At 42.0% G+C, this 16,397-nt stretch overlaps 3 protein-coding genes across 3 annotated transcripts; 2 read left to right on the top strand and 1 right to left on the bottom strand.

The window, feature by feature from the left end:
- Positions 1 to 1,603: 1,603 nt before the first annotated feature.
- On the bottom strand, positions 1,604 to 7,369 carry LOC6034001 (protein prenyltransferase alpha subunit repeat-containing protein 1). Its single transcript, XM_001844336.2, has 3 exons — positions 7,048 to 7,369; positions 2,857 to 3,335; positions 1,604 to 2,791 (listed from the first exon to the last, which is right to left on the bottom strand). Exons 1-3 carry the CDS (start codon positions 7,143 to 7,145, stop codon positions 2,079 to 2,081), a joined length of 1,290 nt encoding a protein of 429 aa, XP_001844388.2. The 5' UTR covers positions 7,146 to 7,369; the 3' UTR covers positions 1,604 to 2,078.
- A 52-nt stretch (positions 7,370 to 7,421) lies between these two features.
- LOC6034000 (iron-sulfur cluster assembly 1 homolog, mitochondrial) lies at positions 7,422 to 10,251 on the top strand. Its single transcript, XM_001844335.2, has 5 exons — positions 7,422 to 7,613; positions 7,683 to 7,736; positions 7,797 to 7,872; positions 9,876 to 9,950; positions 10,016 to 10,251. The coding sequence occupies exons 1-5, from the start codon at positions 7,530 to 7,532 to the stop codon at positions 10,117 to 10,119; spliced, it is 393 nt and encodes a 130-aa protein (XP_001844387.1). The 5' UTR covers positions 7,422 to 7,529; the 3' UTR covers positions 10,120 to 10,251.
- Positions 10,252 to 10,653: 402 nt separating this feature from the next.
- On the top strand, positions 10,654 to 15,682 carry LOC6033999 (ras GTPase-activating protein 1). Its single transcript, XM_001844334.2, has 9 exons — positions 10,654 to 10,811; positions 11,044 to 11,332; positions 11,590 to 11,703; positions 11,766 to 12,751; positions 12,816 to 13,162; positions 13,218 to 13,440; positions 13,503 to 14,192; positions 14,258 to 14,411; positions 14,471 to 15,682. The coding sequence occupies exons 2-9, from the start codon at positions 11,164 to 11,166 to the stop codon at positions 14,620 to 14,622; spliced, it is 2,835 nt and encodes a 944-aa protein (XP_001844386.2). The 5' UTR covers positions 10,654 to 10,811; positions 11,044 to 11,163; the 3' UTR covers positions 14,623 to 15,682.
- Positions 15,683 to 16,397: the final 715 nt, after the last annotated feature.

The following is a 16,397-nucleotide window of genomic DNA, read 5'->3' as shown; positions in this document are numbered from 1 at the left end:
ATTCGCTATTTACAAATGTCAGCAGTGTGAAAATAGCTTAAGACAATTTTATTTCACCCAAACTTTAAAATGGCGTCGGAAGAGCAAACTTGTTGCAAGTTGTTTCCAAGTAGAGGACCCGTAACGTAAGTTATTGCTTTTTAATTCTTTATGGCATATAACTATTACTTCATTACATTCACAGGACATTGACTTCAATTTCACAATCGAAGCCGTTTGCGTATGCTCGGTCCAAATCAATAGTGAAAACGAAGCGACGAGCCCATCCCAGAGCGCCATTTCACCGATCGAGACGCCAGTTGGAGGCTCCGGCAAGGACGGCATCTTGTGCCCCCGGCCAAAACGGACTCGCAAAATCTAACGTAAGTACACATGTTTGAAATTGAACCAGAATTTAACCTAAATTTCACTCCACAGACCGATCCGGTGGAATAAATCCCGAGCTTCAGCGAGAGTGACGCGACGAGCTCTTCCCGGAAAACAATTCTGCCGATCGAGACGCGAGGCTCTTGCACGTCCCGGATCGCCGTTCTTTGACCGCCAAGGGCACAGATCTCGTGGCCGCCGGCTAGATCTGGTTCGGAATCGGAGAAATTCGGGAAAGTAAAGAACCCAAGTGAACCTGCCTTGGCGCGACTCTTCGGGGACCGGTGATGAAAACGGATCAGAGAGCATCGTTCTGGAGAACTTTGGCCTTCACAGTATCCCAATCAAATCTAGATCTTAATTTAATATGTATGCCAGTATAAAACAATAATAATAAACAATGATATCCATAATAACATAATTATTAAAGTCACAAAAAACTTCTTACAAATATCATAAGATTGCTCTATGAAGAACACTGATATCCATAATAAAATAATTGTTGAAGTCATAAAAATCTTCGTACCAATATCATAAGATAGCTCAATGGAAATCTTAAGTGACGGCTTTGTCAAATTTCCCCTCCCAGCCATAAGAAAATCTTATGAAATCCGAATAAAATCCAGATGTCGAAAGGTCATAAGACGTTCTTATGGATTTTGCCAGTACTTTTTTCTGAGTGTATTTATAATTCATGCAAAATTGTTAAAAAAATCTAGACGGGGGTGGGGGTTCAACAAAACGTGACGTACTGTACTTCTCGAGGGTGGTCGGAGCTGAGCTGAGTGACAAAGTGTGACATGGAAGGGATGAAGGGGGGGGGGGTAATTTTGGCAGATTTTAGCGTGACATACTTTATGGATGACGCCTAATCTTCGGACGCAAAAGACCAGGGGATCACTTTGCTTTTTGTCGAGGTTCTGAAATCTATGTAATTTTCGAAATTTTGTCTCATGCTTTCTCAATCTTTGTTATGAAACAAATTGCATGAGCAACAGCTTGAAGCTCCAAAAAGACCTTTCAAATGCAGTATAGAGAATAAGAGTTCATCGTGTTTTTCAATAATGCGAGCAATTTCATGTTTCTCATGATTTCATCCCATGTAAAGACAAACAAACGCTGATAGTTTCATCGAAATCAGGACACCTCAATACGACCTCTAGAACAATCCGTGTAAGATCTTGAAATAACGCCGCTTATGGTATTTCGGATATGGTGAAAAGGAATATAAAAGTTGTAAGGTAACGAAAATCTTGCAGATTTATTGCTTCCAGCTAAACTATCTCTCAGCTCAAACTAACATTTTACTCAACAAGAGGCTTGATTGAAGTGGTGACAAAGTGTCTCTCATTAATATAATGATTCGGATCCCTATACATTTGCTGGCAATGCTGGTGTAAACTATTTCCAAAGTATATGAATATAAAAAAAGCTTCGAGAACTGATGCAACATAACATGATTCAAAAATAACAAAATAAATACACAAATTTAAAACACAAGTAGGTGCTACGATAAAAGAGTAGAGAAGAACATGTTACTAGTAAGCAAAGGAGAAATTGAAACAAAGCTACGGTACAATGACTGTCGACAGAATGAGTAACAATTGTTGTTCATTTCGGCTACTTAAAAATCTAGGAACTGTTATAAAACAATGTGCTGCAGTCAGTTTTGATGTCTGCCAATTATAAAAAAGCTAAAATTATAATGTCTTTCATTCAATATCGAAACCTAGAAACAGTTTGCACCATTTTTTATGCTGAGGAGCTGTGCGGTTCATTTCACTGTTTTTGATTGCGCGAAGGAAAACACTGTCCTGATCGTCGAGTTTGGTTATTTTGCTCATCGGTTGCTGGCCGGTGACGCCGTTTCCACCGCTACCAGCGTCAGTGAGCGAGCACGCGGCCCCACGGCATTGGTCAACGATGAACTTCACCATGAAGCGGCGGTGATTCTCAAATGCGTGCGATTCTCCGTACAACGCGCGCAATTCCTCGCAGAACCGCAAATCGTACGCTGCCAGATTAAGGCAAAACAGAAACGAATGCAGCCGGATTTCGTTCATGCCCTCCCGCAGGATGCTCGGCGCCAGCCAGCTGAGCAGATCATCCACGTTGTCTATTGTGGCGTCGTTCAGCAACTGGCCAACGTAACGGAACAGTTCTTCGAAATTCCTACCATCGTCCTCGTCGTAATATCCAACTTCGGACATTTTAGCCAACACAAACTGACGATGATTGTAGCAGCTGAAGTCATGGATGTGCTTGCGGATGAACTTTTCCGTTTTAAAAATTTCAAACTTCAACAGATGAGGAGCCTTCATGATGGCCCACTGGCGGTGGCACCAGGCGTGATAGTTTGTGGTACTTTTATCCGCACACTTTTCGCACAAACCAATCTCGAACGACCAATCGATTGCATCGTAGCCTAGAATAAAAAATTAAAAATGAAATTATTCTTGAACTAAACAAAAAAACATTGCCCCAACTCACTTTGAAACAGGTACAACCACCGGCGATAGGCGAACGCTTCGTTTGATTTTGGCTTTTTGCTCAGCACCACCGTTGCAAATTGAAACTCTTTCGTTATGTCCAGCCGGTTCCGGGCAAACAGCTGTCTTCGGAGATTCCAGAAGGTGGCCACGTCCGGATTGATGAGGATGGCACAGTTCAGGTACTTGACGATGGAGTTGTTACCAGCCCCGAGAACGGCCAAAAGCGAGGAGCTGCCGCCTGTCGTAGTGTTGTTGTTGTTGCTGGTGGTGTTGCTGTTACTGTTGCCGGAAGAGGAGTTGGCCGAACCGTTTGCACCCGTTGGTCGGCCACATTCGGTCTTGTAGCGCAGGATCAACCGGTGGGCGTATTCGTAGATGTACTTTACGCACCACGATTGTAGGCCCAGATTGTGCTCCGCGTGAATAACCGGAGATTTGTTCGTGTTGGATGGCATCGGGATTATCTCAAAGCCCGTGCTGGAAAAAAATGAAATTATACCATATTTCTTGAGTGGATAAATAAATAAATAAATAAATAAATAAATAAATAAATAAATAAATAAGAAAACTCTAAACCTCATAAAGCCAATAAACTATATAAATACATATATAATGCCCATGTTCGCATAAATGTCCCATATGCAAAAACAGCAAGCTGAGAAAAACGCAAGGCATGTTTGTTCCACACATAAAGCTACGTGTTAAGTTTTCACAAAAAAAAGTTGATTTCCTCCAGATTTATAGAACAAAGTACAAACTGGATGTTTTAGACTCTTTTGAAAGAGCACACGATTTTGAAGCATCAATAAGGCTGGTACAAATATTTTTAAAAGTTTTTGTCACCCCCCCCTTCAAAATTGGCCCGAAAAATCAGGGAGCAAAAAAAAAATTTTTACAATAAACTTCAAAATTTCAATGAAAATTCAAGTGCAACCAACTGAAATCGAATTAAAATACATTCTCCTGCGTTTAAAATCATTTTTAGCATGTTTGGGTTTATTAAAAAATCTTAAGATTTTTTGAAAATTTTCGATGCAAAATCTTTTTTTTTTTGATCATTTTTTTGTTTTTGTCAGATCTTAGATTTTTTGAAAACTAATGATTGCAAAACAACTGAACTAGTGTAAAAGGCATTTTAAAACACCTTTTTCATTGAAATGTGAAGACTATGGCTTGTTATTTAAATTTTTATTTTTTTTTTTTTGCCCCCACCCTTGCTCTGAGTCAGTACGAGCAGCACGCTAGAACACGCTGTGAGTGTTCGTGCCAGGCATGCACACCCTCTTTTCCGGTTACGCATTTTAACTGGGCCGGGGTAGTACATTGCGTAGGGTTTGATGTAAGTATAAGCGCCTAACCATTTAATGTGTGCCTATTAACTTTCATTAAAGCAAAAACTGTTTTATTTTTAGTTTGAGTTCAAAAACTAATTGTTATTTACTGTGTATTGTTTTCTCCTGAAATCTTCCCTATTGTTGAGTCTGTTTATCTGTTGCTATTTCTTTTGTCGCGGTGTTTTGTTACAATTTTATGTCCTAAGCATTTGTAGGTTTGTAGGTGTAAGGGCAGTGCGTGTTCGTCGGGAACCTGGTGCATAAGATCGGTCAAGGCCCGTTCTTACACTGAAAATTGCGAATTGCGAATATTTTGGTCCTAAGCATTTTAAAAAAAGTTTATCAAAAGTACAATAGTAATATTTGTGTTAATCCTTTAATCATTCCATAAATTGAGTAAGGGCTCGAACCTCACTTGCTTAAGAAAAAGGTGAAGTTTCAAAACAATGGACAGTGAAGGAAATATACTATGTAAAGAATCAACAGTAAAAGAAAGATAGTAATTTATGAAGTAGATAAAGAAATTAACAAACAAGCTTAGATTGTATTGAGGGCAATTTACAGGGAAGATGAGAAATTATTCAAATAGATAAATAAAAAAAAGGCACACAATAAACAAAACAAAATTGACATCGCTGCCAAATTAAGGGAAAGCAGACAGTTTGTTACAGCAGCATCAATTGGTAAAATAGAGTGGAAAAGCGTTGAGAAATAAGAGAATCAAATAAGTAAAATCGAAATCAAATGAAGGATAGTACACAGAAGCCATTTTAGAAAATCAGTGAAACAAAATAAACAGAAGATAGCTGTTAGCTGAAATGGAAAGAAGAGAAACCCCGTTCTGCGATGCTCAGGTACATCCACAGCAGTTGACTCAACATACTGCGAATCAAAACAATACCGTCTACAATCACAAATTACTTCCCTTTCCCACATTGTCGCGCCCCTTTCTCCTAGCCGTCTCTACTCTGACCCTCGCTGGTCAAAGGTTTACGAGTCGTTTCCACAGGCCACCAGCTAGGTTACACCTTGTCATCATAATGACCAGTGTTGGTATTATCGCGCTCTCGCGAGAAAATTTTCTCCCTCTCGAGTTCTCGCCGCGAGTCTCGAGCTGCCGAGAGAAACTCACCGATTGCCCGTGCTCTCCTCCGCTCGCGAACGGGCTTTCTCGCGAGCCAGAATTGCCCGTTCGCGAGAAGTTGAACGTGTTAGAAACGAACAAAAAACAACACAGCGATTGAAGTTACACCTCTATACCATCGCCTGGTTCGTATTCATAAGCCTGATAAACAAATTGCTAGCTTGGGACGAACGGCTAGCACGAGGCGCTCGCGAGCGCTCGCGGTGAGAGCGAGAACGCGAACGAAAATGCGAGCGCGAGCGAGAAGAGAAAAGAACCTACAAGTTCTCTCCCTCGTTCGCGAGCGAGAAATGCTTTCCTTCTTCTCGCTCGAATTCCAACAATGATAATGACTAAACCAAGCCAACGTGGAGGTAAGAAAATAGGACACTTGCAAGGAACCAGAGCCATGCTGTTTTGTCCAAACAGCACTACGGATGTAGTTGGGCTCCTTCCGGGATGTTCCTCGCCTGGGTGTCAACCGACGAGTATCATCAGTATCATGCACCCTTGGCCTGCCACATTATTGTAGAAATCAGGAGGAAATCCATTTTTTTTTTCGCGAAAACTTAACACACAAAACATAACCAAACCATAATAAGGCTTTCTAGGCCCAGTGAAAAAAATATAATTTAACTCAAAAATGACGAACTCCTCGTCACAGTGTCCTGATGCAAACAATGATCGAGCTGTAGCTGTCACAGCCCTGCGAAGTATGTTGGCTGACATTTCGGGCAGTCAGTCAAAAAAACCAGCTAGAAGTCGCCTGACAAAAAACTTTTGCTAGAAAGAGATAAGAATCCTGATGCAAACAAACGTCCAGCTGTAATGTAAACATACTTTGAATGTATTGGTAAATTTCTGACTAGAAAGCCTTATTGCATATTCAGTATTATCTACCGATGAACTTTACTAACATGAATTACGTTTATCAACGCCTTTATCTTTAAACTGTGTCTTTTGCCAAAAAAAAACTTTGCATTTCATTTAACTAAAAATATAAGCCACATAAAGGCATTAAAACCATGAACAACATTTAACTCGAGACTCGTTTCATTGAATTCTTTTCCGCTTCGCTTCTAGGTTACCAATTAAAATCCGTCCCCCTGCATACCAATTTAAAAATTGCGTATATCTTATAGCAACAGATCTTCGTAAATCATACAGAAAAGCATCAAATGGTTCCATCACGCGATAGCGGAGAACTTTTTATGTTTTCTTCACTAACCGCGGTAAAACGATGGCCGTCGACGGCGCGACACACCCTCGGGACCCGTGGCGACAACGACGACGACGACAACAACGTTAACGAAGCAGATTGAATTGACCAATTGGCAGGAATTAATCTCAATTTAAACAAGTCAAAAGTGGCGCACAAAGTTTTTGGTTTTCAGGGCAAGTGGTCTTGAATTTGTAATTTGAAATACTTTCAAAAAGAGGCTCATTATTTTTACTAATTTAAGAAGGTATTCGATCTGACCTAATTAAACATCCCAAGATATTGCAGTAACTTCAAGTGCAATCTGCATTGTTCCATTCTTTTTTGCAATTGACCTCCAGATCAATGACAACGGTTTCCTCTCTGTGCAGATCAACCATACCATTATTCTCAATTATATTTTGCGCGCGTGATCAATTGGATTGTCCCATTACGAGCCCGGGCAGCCCCCAGATAGTCGTCCGTTCCCGTCCTTGACAAAGAATGAACAACTTCTGCCACTCGAATACTCACAGCTCGGGGTCCTTGAGGAACACGGCATCGATCTCGTTGATGATTTTTTCGCAGAACGCGTTGCTATCGTCCGTGTCCGCAGCTTCCGAGGCCATCATCGTGTCCCGAAACGGTCCTGGTTCCACTCCGTACAAGCTGTGTGCGCGGTTCCCCGGTTCTAAAGCGCCTACTGCACTGCGACCAACTCTCAAAACGCAAGCCAAGACAGACACGACGCACGAACGACCCGAACAGCACCGAACTCTACCAAATAATGGCCAGCATCGAAAAAATTGCGATCCGCACGTATTATTTTGATCTATTTTGATAAACGAGAGCGACCCGCGGGAGAAACGTCAAGAGCGGGAACGCACTGGAAAGTGAACCTTTTGACAGTTGCTCGAATCAGCTGTGTTGTGTTTGATTGCGAAATTTGGAAAATAATGCACTAAATTATATCGTGATTTCCAAATCCTCCGTAAATCTCCTTGTTGCGCACTGAAATGGCATCGAAAGTGGTGGCCACGGCTACCGTGAGGGCGCTGAAGAACCGTAAACTGTTACCAACCCGGGCGGCACTCACTTTGGTAAGATTTTAGCGCCAGATCGCTTCTAAGCAAAGTGGACGAAAAAATTAACAAAATTTTGCGTTGCAGACTCCCGCGGCGGTCAACAGAATCAAGCAACTTTTGCAAGGGAAATCCGAATACGTGAGTTTCAGCATGAAGGTCGTTATCCCCGGTGATTAAAGATTAACTTGTTGTTTATAGATTGGGTTAAAGGTCGGTGTCCGGCAGCGGGGATGCAACGGATTGTCCTACACCCTTGATTATGCTACAACCAAAGGTTAGTTGACTTATATAAGAGCGTCGAAAACAACATTGACTTATTCTAGAAAGTGTTCTTTGTAAACATGTCTAAATTATACATTATTGGGTTAAATTTAAATTTTAACACACTTTCACATTGAAATTATGCTTCCAAAACGCGTTTTAAATTGTAATTGTAATTGATTGTTTATTTGTGAGGAGAGCCTGTTAGTTTACATCTTTTTATCAGGTTAAGGAGGTAACTTTAAGATAGAAAACGGAGATAGAAACTACACCAAAGTAATATAAAGATCAAATGAATGGATGCTTTCAAGCATTTTTCTGATTTCTCGAAAAAACTTATTTCTAAAATTGACATGTTTTTAATAGTGGAACCGGGCCATGTGTTAACTCTTCCGCCTTATAAGAAAAGAATTGGGAGTTCAATTCCCGATATTGACAATTTGACCTTCTAGACCCACCATCACGTATACATATCGACTCAGAATCAAGTTCTGTGCAAATGCCCAGTTAGAATTTTGGCTCGAGCTTCGAGTCGATTTAAGCTCGATCTCGAACCAAATTGACTCGAGACAAAATTCTCGCTGGGTTTCTGTGCGAGTGTGTGTAGGTGTGTGGACAAAAAAAAATGTTACTCGACTATCTCCAGACTGGCTGAATGGATTTTTACCAATTTGGTCCCATTCAATCAGTATTGGGTTCCCATTTGTCTCTATTCAAAATCAGCAATTTTAAGAACTTCAAAAAATCAGCAAGTTTGAGAACTTCAAAAGTTATCGTAAGCTACAAAAGCTTTTTATAAGAAACACCTTCTTATTGTATATTTAAAATACGTTTCTTAATCCACAATTAGGTGATTGATCCCTTTTTCACATGGTCAAAGTAATTTAATTTAATTTCTAAAGCCGACTCGGTCCAAACCTAATCGCAGCAACCAAAGGAAAATAAGTTCAAGAAGTAAAAAATATACCTGGTACAGACTTTTCCAGAAAACATGCAGACTCTCATTTGCAGCAATGTGGCAAACGAATCTGGTGTGTCTCTTGCGCGTAAACAAAAAGACCCGGCCTTTTGAGGTTATGCAAAAAATCACCCTTTTTTATATCTACTAAAATCTGTTTAATAGCATAACTTCTCAAATACTTCACTAAACAGGATAATTTTCAATATGGTCTTACTAGACCCCAAAACGGACCTAAAAAGGCTAATCCGGCCAAAATAGGTTCAGCCAGTTCTGAGATAATCGTGTGGAAAAAAACTATGTCTACACACATCCCCACAGACATTTGCTCAGAATTTGATTCTAAGTCGATATGTATACGTGAAGGTATATCTAGGAGGTGTATTTAAAAAGTTCAATTTTCGAGTGATTTTATAGCCTTTCCTCAGTAAGTTAAAGAAGGCAAAAAGATATAGTGAAAAGACCTTTCTAATAAGCTTTAAAGATTGGAGATCTGACAACCCTATCAAAAGTTATGACCACTTAAGTGATAATCATGCACATTTTTAATGTCGGATTTCTAATATTTTGATGAAAATTAAGCTGTTACAAATGTTTTTAAAAGTTTTTGTGCTGCTAGGATCTGAAATAAGTAAATCTTTCCCTGCTCCTGAGGGGAACACCCGGGGCCGGCATTTACAAAGCGGATTCAGTGACAATTCATTAATCAACTTAATGTTAATATGTTAAGATGTGACGATACACTACCTTCCCTTTACTAAGCAATCGAATCCAGAAGGGAAAAGATCACCAGTTGTGTTGGTCCGAGCCTGGATTTGAACCCTGATATACCGCTAACGAGGCGGAAGCGTTACCACTGGGCTACGTGGTCAAAGGATCTGAAATGCTGAACAAAATTTAAATAGGTCATTTGAAAATTCCTGTCAATAATATCGAGATATGTACTTCACTTTTTGCAACAACAAAAAACTGCAAAATGTATTAAAATTATGAAGAAAGATGCGTATCGAAAAAGAAATCGAATTGCCAATTAAAACTATATTCTCCTTTAATTTCAGACAAAATGGACGAGGAAGTCGTTCAAGATGGCGTTAAAGTTTTGATTGACAAAAAAGCTCAACTTTCCCTGCTAGGTGAGTAACGACACCCCGTATTAAAACCATTAAATATTCCACAAAATATTTTCTTCAACTTCCAGGCACCGAAATGGACTTTGTAGAAAACAAACTTTCTGCGGAGTTTGTTTTCAACAATCCCAACATCAAGGGCACGTGTGGATGCGGCGAATCTTTTAGTATTTAAGGCACTGGCTGTACATTAGTTTGCTTTAGTTGTAGAGAAAAATAAACCCACAAATTTCGACATGTTTAATGTAATGAACTACTAGGCTTACGAGATGTTTGTTGTTTAGCAAATAAAATACTTTAAACTTCATTTGGTTGATTTTTTCCCCTGTAAATTTTCCCTTATAAATTATTAATTTTGCTCGAATAATTTGATTTTTTGTTAAACCCTGTAAGCACTTGAGCAGTGTACGAGTCTTTAGCATCCCTAGTCGCATGGTTCGCTTTCAGAATGGTCCTTTCGTTTGAAACCACGTTTCGCACAATAATATTTAGATGATTTAGATTGAATCTCTGGTTTTATTTAATAACTCTTTAAAGTTGCAACTAACTTAAAATTTATGAAAACACGTATTTTTTTAATTTTCAGTTCTAGTTTTTATATTAAAAATCATTAGTGAGTTTCAAAATCTAAAAACGAACGCACCCAAGAGTCGATAAGGCAGATTCGCCAGAACGTACGTCTGTTCCAGTATCAGCCGAGCAGTGACAGCTTTTGTCAGACTTTTTTCCTTCGCTGACTCCAATATTATTCCCGATTAATCATCCATAATCTGGTGTCTTGGTAAAATGTTGTTTTAATCGCTCGTAAATGGTTAAAATCGAGATAAATATGGTGTAAAAGTGATCCTCTGTTACCGGTGTGCACAGGTAGGTGAAACATTAGTTATCGGATGTCGAATTCGGTCGATTTTCCGGCCAAACATCGTATTGACAAACTTTTGCTTTTGTTGCCTTTGGTGTTGTTTGCGCTGCAGTAGGCGTGCGAACATTGAAAAAATCAGCCTACTGCGGTCGTGGAGGACGAAAAGGGCCTCGCAAAACAAAGAAAATGTTTGCGGAAGTTGTCAAAGAACCGTTTTTTCTGTTTTCGTCTTTTCAGCGAACATCAGCGAACCTACCCCCCAGGAAGAGGATCGGATCGCTGGGAGTGGTGGCAACGGGTTGAGGAGACGGGTGACATTGGGCGGATTGAAGCGGGGGGGAAACAACAAGGGCCATCATGGCAGATATGATGCGAATGAGTGGCAGCGGGGGAGCCATCGGCGGATTCCAGCGGGACAAGCTCGGTTCTCCGTCGACTGGTTCCGAGGACGGCGGAGGCATCGATCTGGGGGACATTGCCCAGGAGTTGGACCAAGACGAGTTTGACGGGCCGACCACGTTGAATGGTAGGATTTGATTTGTTTTTGTACTAAATTAACACATCTATAGCATTCAGGAGCACGAGTTTCTTCCAAGACTCAGTGTCTGCTTCCAGCATCTCGGACATAATCGACGTCAGAACCTATACCGTTGCCAGTCAATCCAGCAGTAGTTGAATCCCAAGTCATAACACCAACGCATTTGAGTCTACGGCTCAAGTGTTCATTCAACGCAACTCCGCACTCTAAAACACTAACGCACGTTTCGTTTCGCCACCGTCTAGGGGATCGTCCCGCCATAACGGCTCCGCCGGAGAGCGAGTGGTACCACGGTCGGCTGGATCGGTTCAGCGCCGAGCAGCGCTTGAAATCGGCTTCCCGCTTGGGCAGTTATCTGGGTACGTCTGCTGGTCAAGTTGAGTTATGCTGCGTAGAATTGAACAACTCTATCTTTTTGCAGTTCGTGAGAGTGACCGCAAGCCGGGTTCGTACGTGTTGAGTTATTCCGGGAGAACTGGCATCAATCACTTTCGGATTACGGCTGTGTGCGGAGATTTCTACATCGGTGGGCGGCAGTTCTTTTCGTTGAGCGATCTCGTCGGTTACTACACGTCCTGTAGCGATTTGTTGAAACGGGAAAAGCTAGTTTATCCGGTACCTCCGCCGGAGCCGGTCAATGATAAAAAGCGAGTTGTGGCGATTTTGCCGTACACAAAGATGCCGGACACGGACGAGTTGACGTTTCAGAAGGGGGACATTTTCTTCGTGCATAATGATATGGGTGATGGCTGGCTGTGGGTGACCGCCCATCGAACCGGCGAACAAGGAATGATCTTCCGTGAGTTGGTGGAAGATTTGGACCCGGCAATCGATCCCAACACGGTGTTCTCGTGGTTCCATCCGACTTGCTCAAAGAACGAGGCTGTTGATATGCTGGTCAAGGCTGGACCCGGAAGCTTTCTGGTGCGGCCAAGTGACAATTCTCCAGGAGATTATTCGTTGTTCTTCCACATCAACAACCAAATTCAACGCTTTCGCATCGAGAAAAAGGGCGTCCGCTATCTGATGGGTGGCCGTACGTTCGAGTGTCTGGACGCGGTCATCAATCGCTACCGAAAGGAGCAAATCGTCGAAGGGCACACGCTGATGCATCCGGTTGTCAACGGAAGCCAGCCGGAGCTGCATCCACCGAACAGTGTCGCGAGTGCCGCGGAGAAGATTTATGCCACGCTGCGCGAGTGTCGCGACCAGAACATTCTGAAGAAGACGAAGGGTATTAAGCACCACGGCTATCTGCTGAAAAAGTCGGACAAGACGAGCAAGTGGAAGCAGCTGTACTTTGCGCTGCTGGTCGAGGGCTCCGAAACTCATCTCTGCTTCTACGACAATCCGAAGAAAACCAAACCGAAGGGCTTGATCGATCTGTCGTGCGCGTATCTGTATCAGGTGAGTTGACTCTTATGAGTTGTATGTATCTTTGAGATAATAGACCTATCTTCTCCTTCGCCAGTGCCATGAGTCATTCTGGGAGCGAAGCTGCGTTTTCCAAATAGTCGAGCGTGCGCTGCCGTGTCTCGCGACAATAACCTATCTGTGTGCCAATAGTCAGGAGAGCTACGTCGAGTGGGTGAACGCGCTCAAGTCACAGTGCGTGTCCCAGCTCAGCAAGGCCCAGTCGAAGGTGCCGCGGCTGCGCGAACTGCGCTGTCTGAATCTGCACATCCTGGAGGCGCATCGGCTGCCGTTCAAGCTCGTGCCTAACCCGTACTGTATCGTGTCGCTGAACCAGGTCAAGGTGGGCAAGACGCGCGTCAAGATCGCACCCGATCCCGTCTGGGAGGAGGAATTTGTGCTGGAGTAAGTTTTGCTTTTAGGGATGATAAGTTCGTCGACTAATAGGAATCGTTTTTAGTGATGTCCCGCCGGATGTGGTGACCGTTACCATCACCGTACTGAGCAAGGGCAAACGTGGTAAGGATTCGGAGGTGGCCGAGCTGATCGTGGACCTGTGTGGGCTTAAGAACGGACAGGAAACCGAGGAGTGGTACCCGCTGATCGGGATGACCCCGATGGGCGAGTGGGGATCGATCCGTTTGCGTATACGATATCTGGACGACTTGGTCATGCCGTGCGAGGTAAGTTGAGCTTGGGGTTTCGAGTCAAGAAGTCTGTTTAACACTTCCGGTGATATTTGCAGGAGTACAGCCCGTTACAGCAGCTGCTGGTCGAGGCGGAATTGAATGCGGTTCGTGCGTTGTCCGAAATCTGTCACAACGATCGCATCCCGCTGGCCACCTCGCTGTTGAAAGTGTTCCGTTACGAGAAGCGTGAAACCGAACTGCTGAGAATCCTGTGCCAGGCGGAAGTGGCACGGGAAAACGAAACGACAACGCTCTTCCGTGGCGCCTCGCTGGCCACCACCCTGATGGATCTCTACATGCGTGCCGAGTGCACCGTTTTTCTGCAGTCGGCCGTGTCCGACACAATCCAAAGAATACTCGAAAGTAAGCAGTCAGGAGAGCTGAACCCAACCAAAATGGACGTGAACGACGACGCATGCTCAAACGCGGAATTTTTGCTGATGATCCTGGACCAGGTGACGCAGTCCATCTTCACCTCGCCAGACGCGTGTCCCCGGACGGTTCGCTTCATCTGCAACTGTCTGCAAAAGTCCGTGGTCGCCAAGTGGCCATCGCCCAGCGAACGGTTAGTGCGGACCCGCGTCGTCTCCGGGTTCATCTTTCTGCGCTTGCTGTGTCCCGCCCTCCTGAATCCTCGTCAATTTGGTCTAGTCAGCGAAACGCCGCATCAAATGGGCACTCGCACGCTCATTATGGTCGCAAAGTGTTTGCAAAATCTCGCAAATCTCGTCGAGTTTGGTGGAAAGGTAAACGTTTGTTATATCGCGTTGCAATTGCTATCCGATTCAAGTTTCTCCTTCGTTCAATGCAGGAACCGTACATGGAGGTGGTCAACCCGTTCATCCTGAAGAACAAGGAACGCATGATTGTGTTCCTAGACCAGCTGTCTTCAGTGACCGATCCGAACCCGCCACCCGGGTGCATGATTGAGCAGACCAATCCGGTGCTGTCTAGCTCGGATGCCGGTAAGTGCTACGCTCTACATGATAAAAAAAAACAATAAATCAACCAAACTTTCAAACAGGACGCGAGCTGGCCACGATCCTGCACATTTGCGTGTCCTACCTCCCGGAGCTGCAGTCGATGAGCAAGACCAACACTTCGCTCAAAAAGCTCGTCACCGTCACGGAGATGCTGTCGAAGCACAAGCTAAAGTACCGCGAGATGATTAGCTAAGTCAGTCAGTCACACAGTCAGTGATGAAGAAATTGATATTTTGCTCTCTTGACACAAAAAAAAATGCTAAATTTACGGTCAACATTTACAACACAAGGAAAATTTATATATATATTCTGCATATATTCATGTTCGTAATAAGGCGCAGAGAAATCGCATGTTTAACAGTTTTCAGCAACAACAACAACAAAAACAGTCAATGTAGGAGAAACAAGCTTAATTTGTTCTATCGCATGAAAGAAGGATGGACACGTGATGGCATAGAAAACAATCGTTCTTAGCATTTTACGGTACTCAGGAGAGGTAAATTTATAGGTTTAACTTGATAACCACAGGGAAAAATTAAGAAGGAAAAATCAACCGCAAATCACCGCCTCGTAACAATGAAGGGCGTCGCACAAAAATGTCATGTGTTTTAAAAGGTTTGGATGTTTTTAGTTTCCAAAATAAGCAAAAAAGAAAACAGATAATTTTATTTTTATCCGCAAAATATATATCGCTTCTTTAGAAATACAGGGCTTTTCAGTAAAAAAAAGATATTATTTCCACTACTCAGTCATTAACAATTCAAAACGTGGTTAAAATTTGAGAGAAAGCGACAGAATTGAGAGGAAACATTAGTGGATTCCCGTCTATTTCCCCCCAAAACACGTTGCGTCTTTCCTCAACAGTGCTCTATATTCGTATCGTATCAACAGAATTTTTATCTACTCCGATATCTCCCCAAAAAAACACACACACAAGGATTAGCTCACATGATTAAGTGTATTGGATCAGTAACGAACGCAAATCTAGCATAGCCCGGTAGAGTGCGGAGGAAGTAACGCAACGGGACAAAGTGAAACGAATTAATTTTAGTGGAAAAGCGCATAAATGGTAGGGAAAAAGGGCATGAGTTTGTTTATACCAAAAGACGTGGAAAAAAATCAATCCTCAGTTTTACTCTTAAGAATACCGATTTGTTTCGCCTTAGAGACGGGCGCACAGCTGCCAACAAAAGAAGAAAATAAACCTTTGTAGAACCAACGCCATTTTAGTTTATATAAAGTCTTACATTATATACTGTATGTGTTTTTTTTTTTCAATGTCATAAACTTTTTCTATTTGATATATATTTTATCTACCCTGTCATCCAGAGCAATTAGGCCAAGCTTTAGCCCAAAACAATTCTCAATGCATTTTTATAAATATTATATATACTTGACGTAAAATGTAACAAATAATAATCTATAATAAAACGATTAGAAAAAAAAGTTAAGCAATTTATTTTTGAAAGTTCAGAACCATCCATGCAAAATAAAAATCACGTTAACTGGTTTAATGGAATTAGAGCGTCTCCACCGATGGGGGTAAATCAAATTTGATCCCGTTTTATAGATACCGACGTTTATTTTGCCACCTTACAAAAACTTCGATTTTCACACCGTGGGATAGCAAATTTTGCTACCGATTGAACTTCGCCGCTAAGGACAAAAATGTGTTCTATTTTATTTTTTTTGTCAGCTATCAAAATCACAATTCTAGAGTTTTTTTTGAAAATGTCCTATAAACATATCCAGAGTCTTTTTTTAAAAAAAAGGTCCTATATACTATTGTCTTTCATATGTTTATAAGACCTATTCAAAAAAAACTCTAGATATAAAACACAATAGGTTATAGAACCTTTAAAAATCTCTAGAATAACACATTGATTCGAAAAAAACTCTATGTCCACATATCAAAACTTTACGTAGTCTACGCCATTCCGGTTATATCTGTGACATAACTACTTTTAC

The sequence above is a fragment of the Culex quinquefasciatus genome, chromosome 3 (assembly GCF_015732765.1).
Source record: "Culex quinquefasciatus strain JHB chromosome 3, VPISU_Cqui_1.0_pri_paternal, whole genome shotgun sequence".
In the NCBI taxonomy this organism is placed as follows: domain Eukaryota; kingdom Metazoa; phylum Arthropoda; class Insecta; order Diptera; family Culicidae; genus Culex; species Culex quinquefasciatus.
Note: the sequence above shows the minus strand (reverse complement) of the source record. Positions and strands in the feature narration are given on the sequence as shown.

Coding starts and splice junctions, on each gene's coding strand:
- LOC6034001 (XM_001844336.2), bottom strand. CDS start 7,145: ATGATGGCCTCGGAAGCTGCGGACACGGACGATAGCAACGCGTTCTGC. Junction 3,336..7,047: donor TTCCTCAAGGACCCCGAGCT/GTGAGTATTCGA, acceptor ATTTTTTTCCAG/CACGGGCTTTGAGATAATCC. Junction 2,792..2,856: donor GTGGTTGTACCTGTTTCAAA/GTGAGTTGGGGC, acceptor TTTTTATTCTAG/GCTACGATGCAATCGATTGG.
- LOC6034000 (XM_001844335.2), top strand. CDS start 7,530: ATGGCATCGAAAGTGGTGGCCACGGCTACCGTGAGGGCGCTGAAGAAC. Junction 7,614..7,682: donor CCCGGGCGGCACTCACTTTG/GTAAGATTTTAG, acceptor TTTGCGTTGCAG/ACTCCCGCGGCGGTCAACAG. Junction 7,737..7,796: donor TGCAAGGGAAATCCGAATAC/GTGAGTTTCAGC, acceptor TGTTGTTTATAG/ATTGGGTTAAAGGTCGGTGT.
- LOC6033999 (XM_001844334.2), top strand. CDS start 11,164: ATGGCAGATATGATGCGAATGAGTGGCAGCGGGGGAGCCATCGGCGGA. Junction 13,441..13,502: donor ACTTGGTCATGCCGTGCGAG/GTAAGTTGAGCT, acceptor TGATATTTGCAG/GAGTACAGCCCGTTACAGCA. Junction 14,412..14,470: donor GCTGTCTAGCTCGGATGCCG/GTAAGTGCTACG, acceptor ACTTTCAAACAG/GACGCGAGCTGGCCACGATC.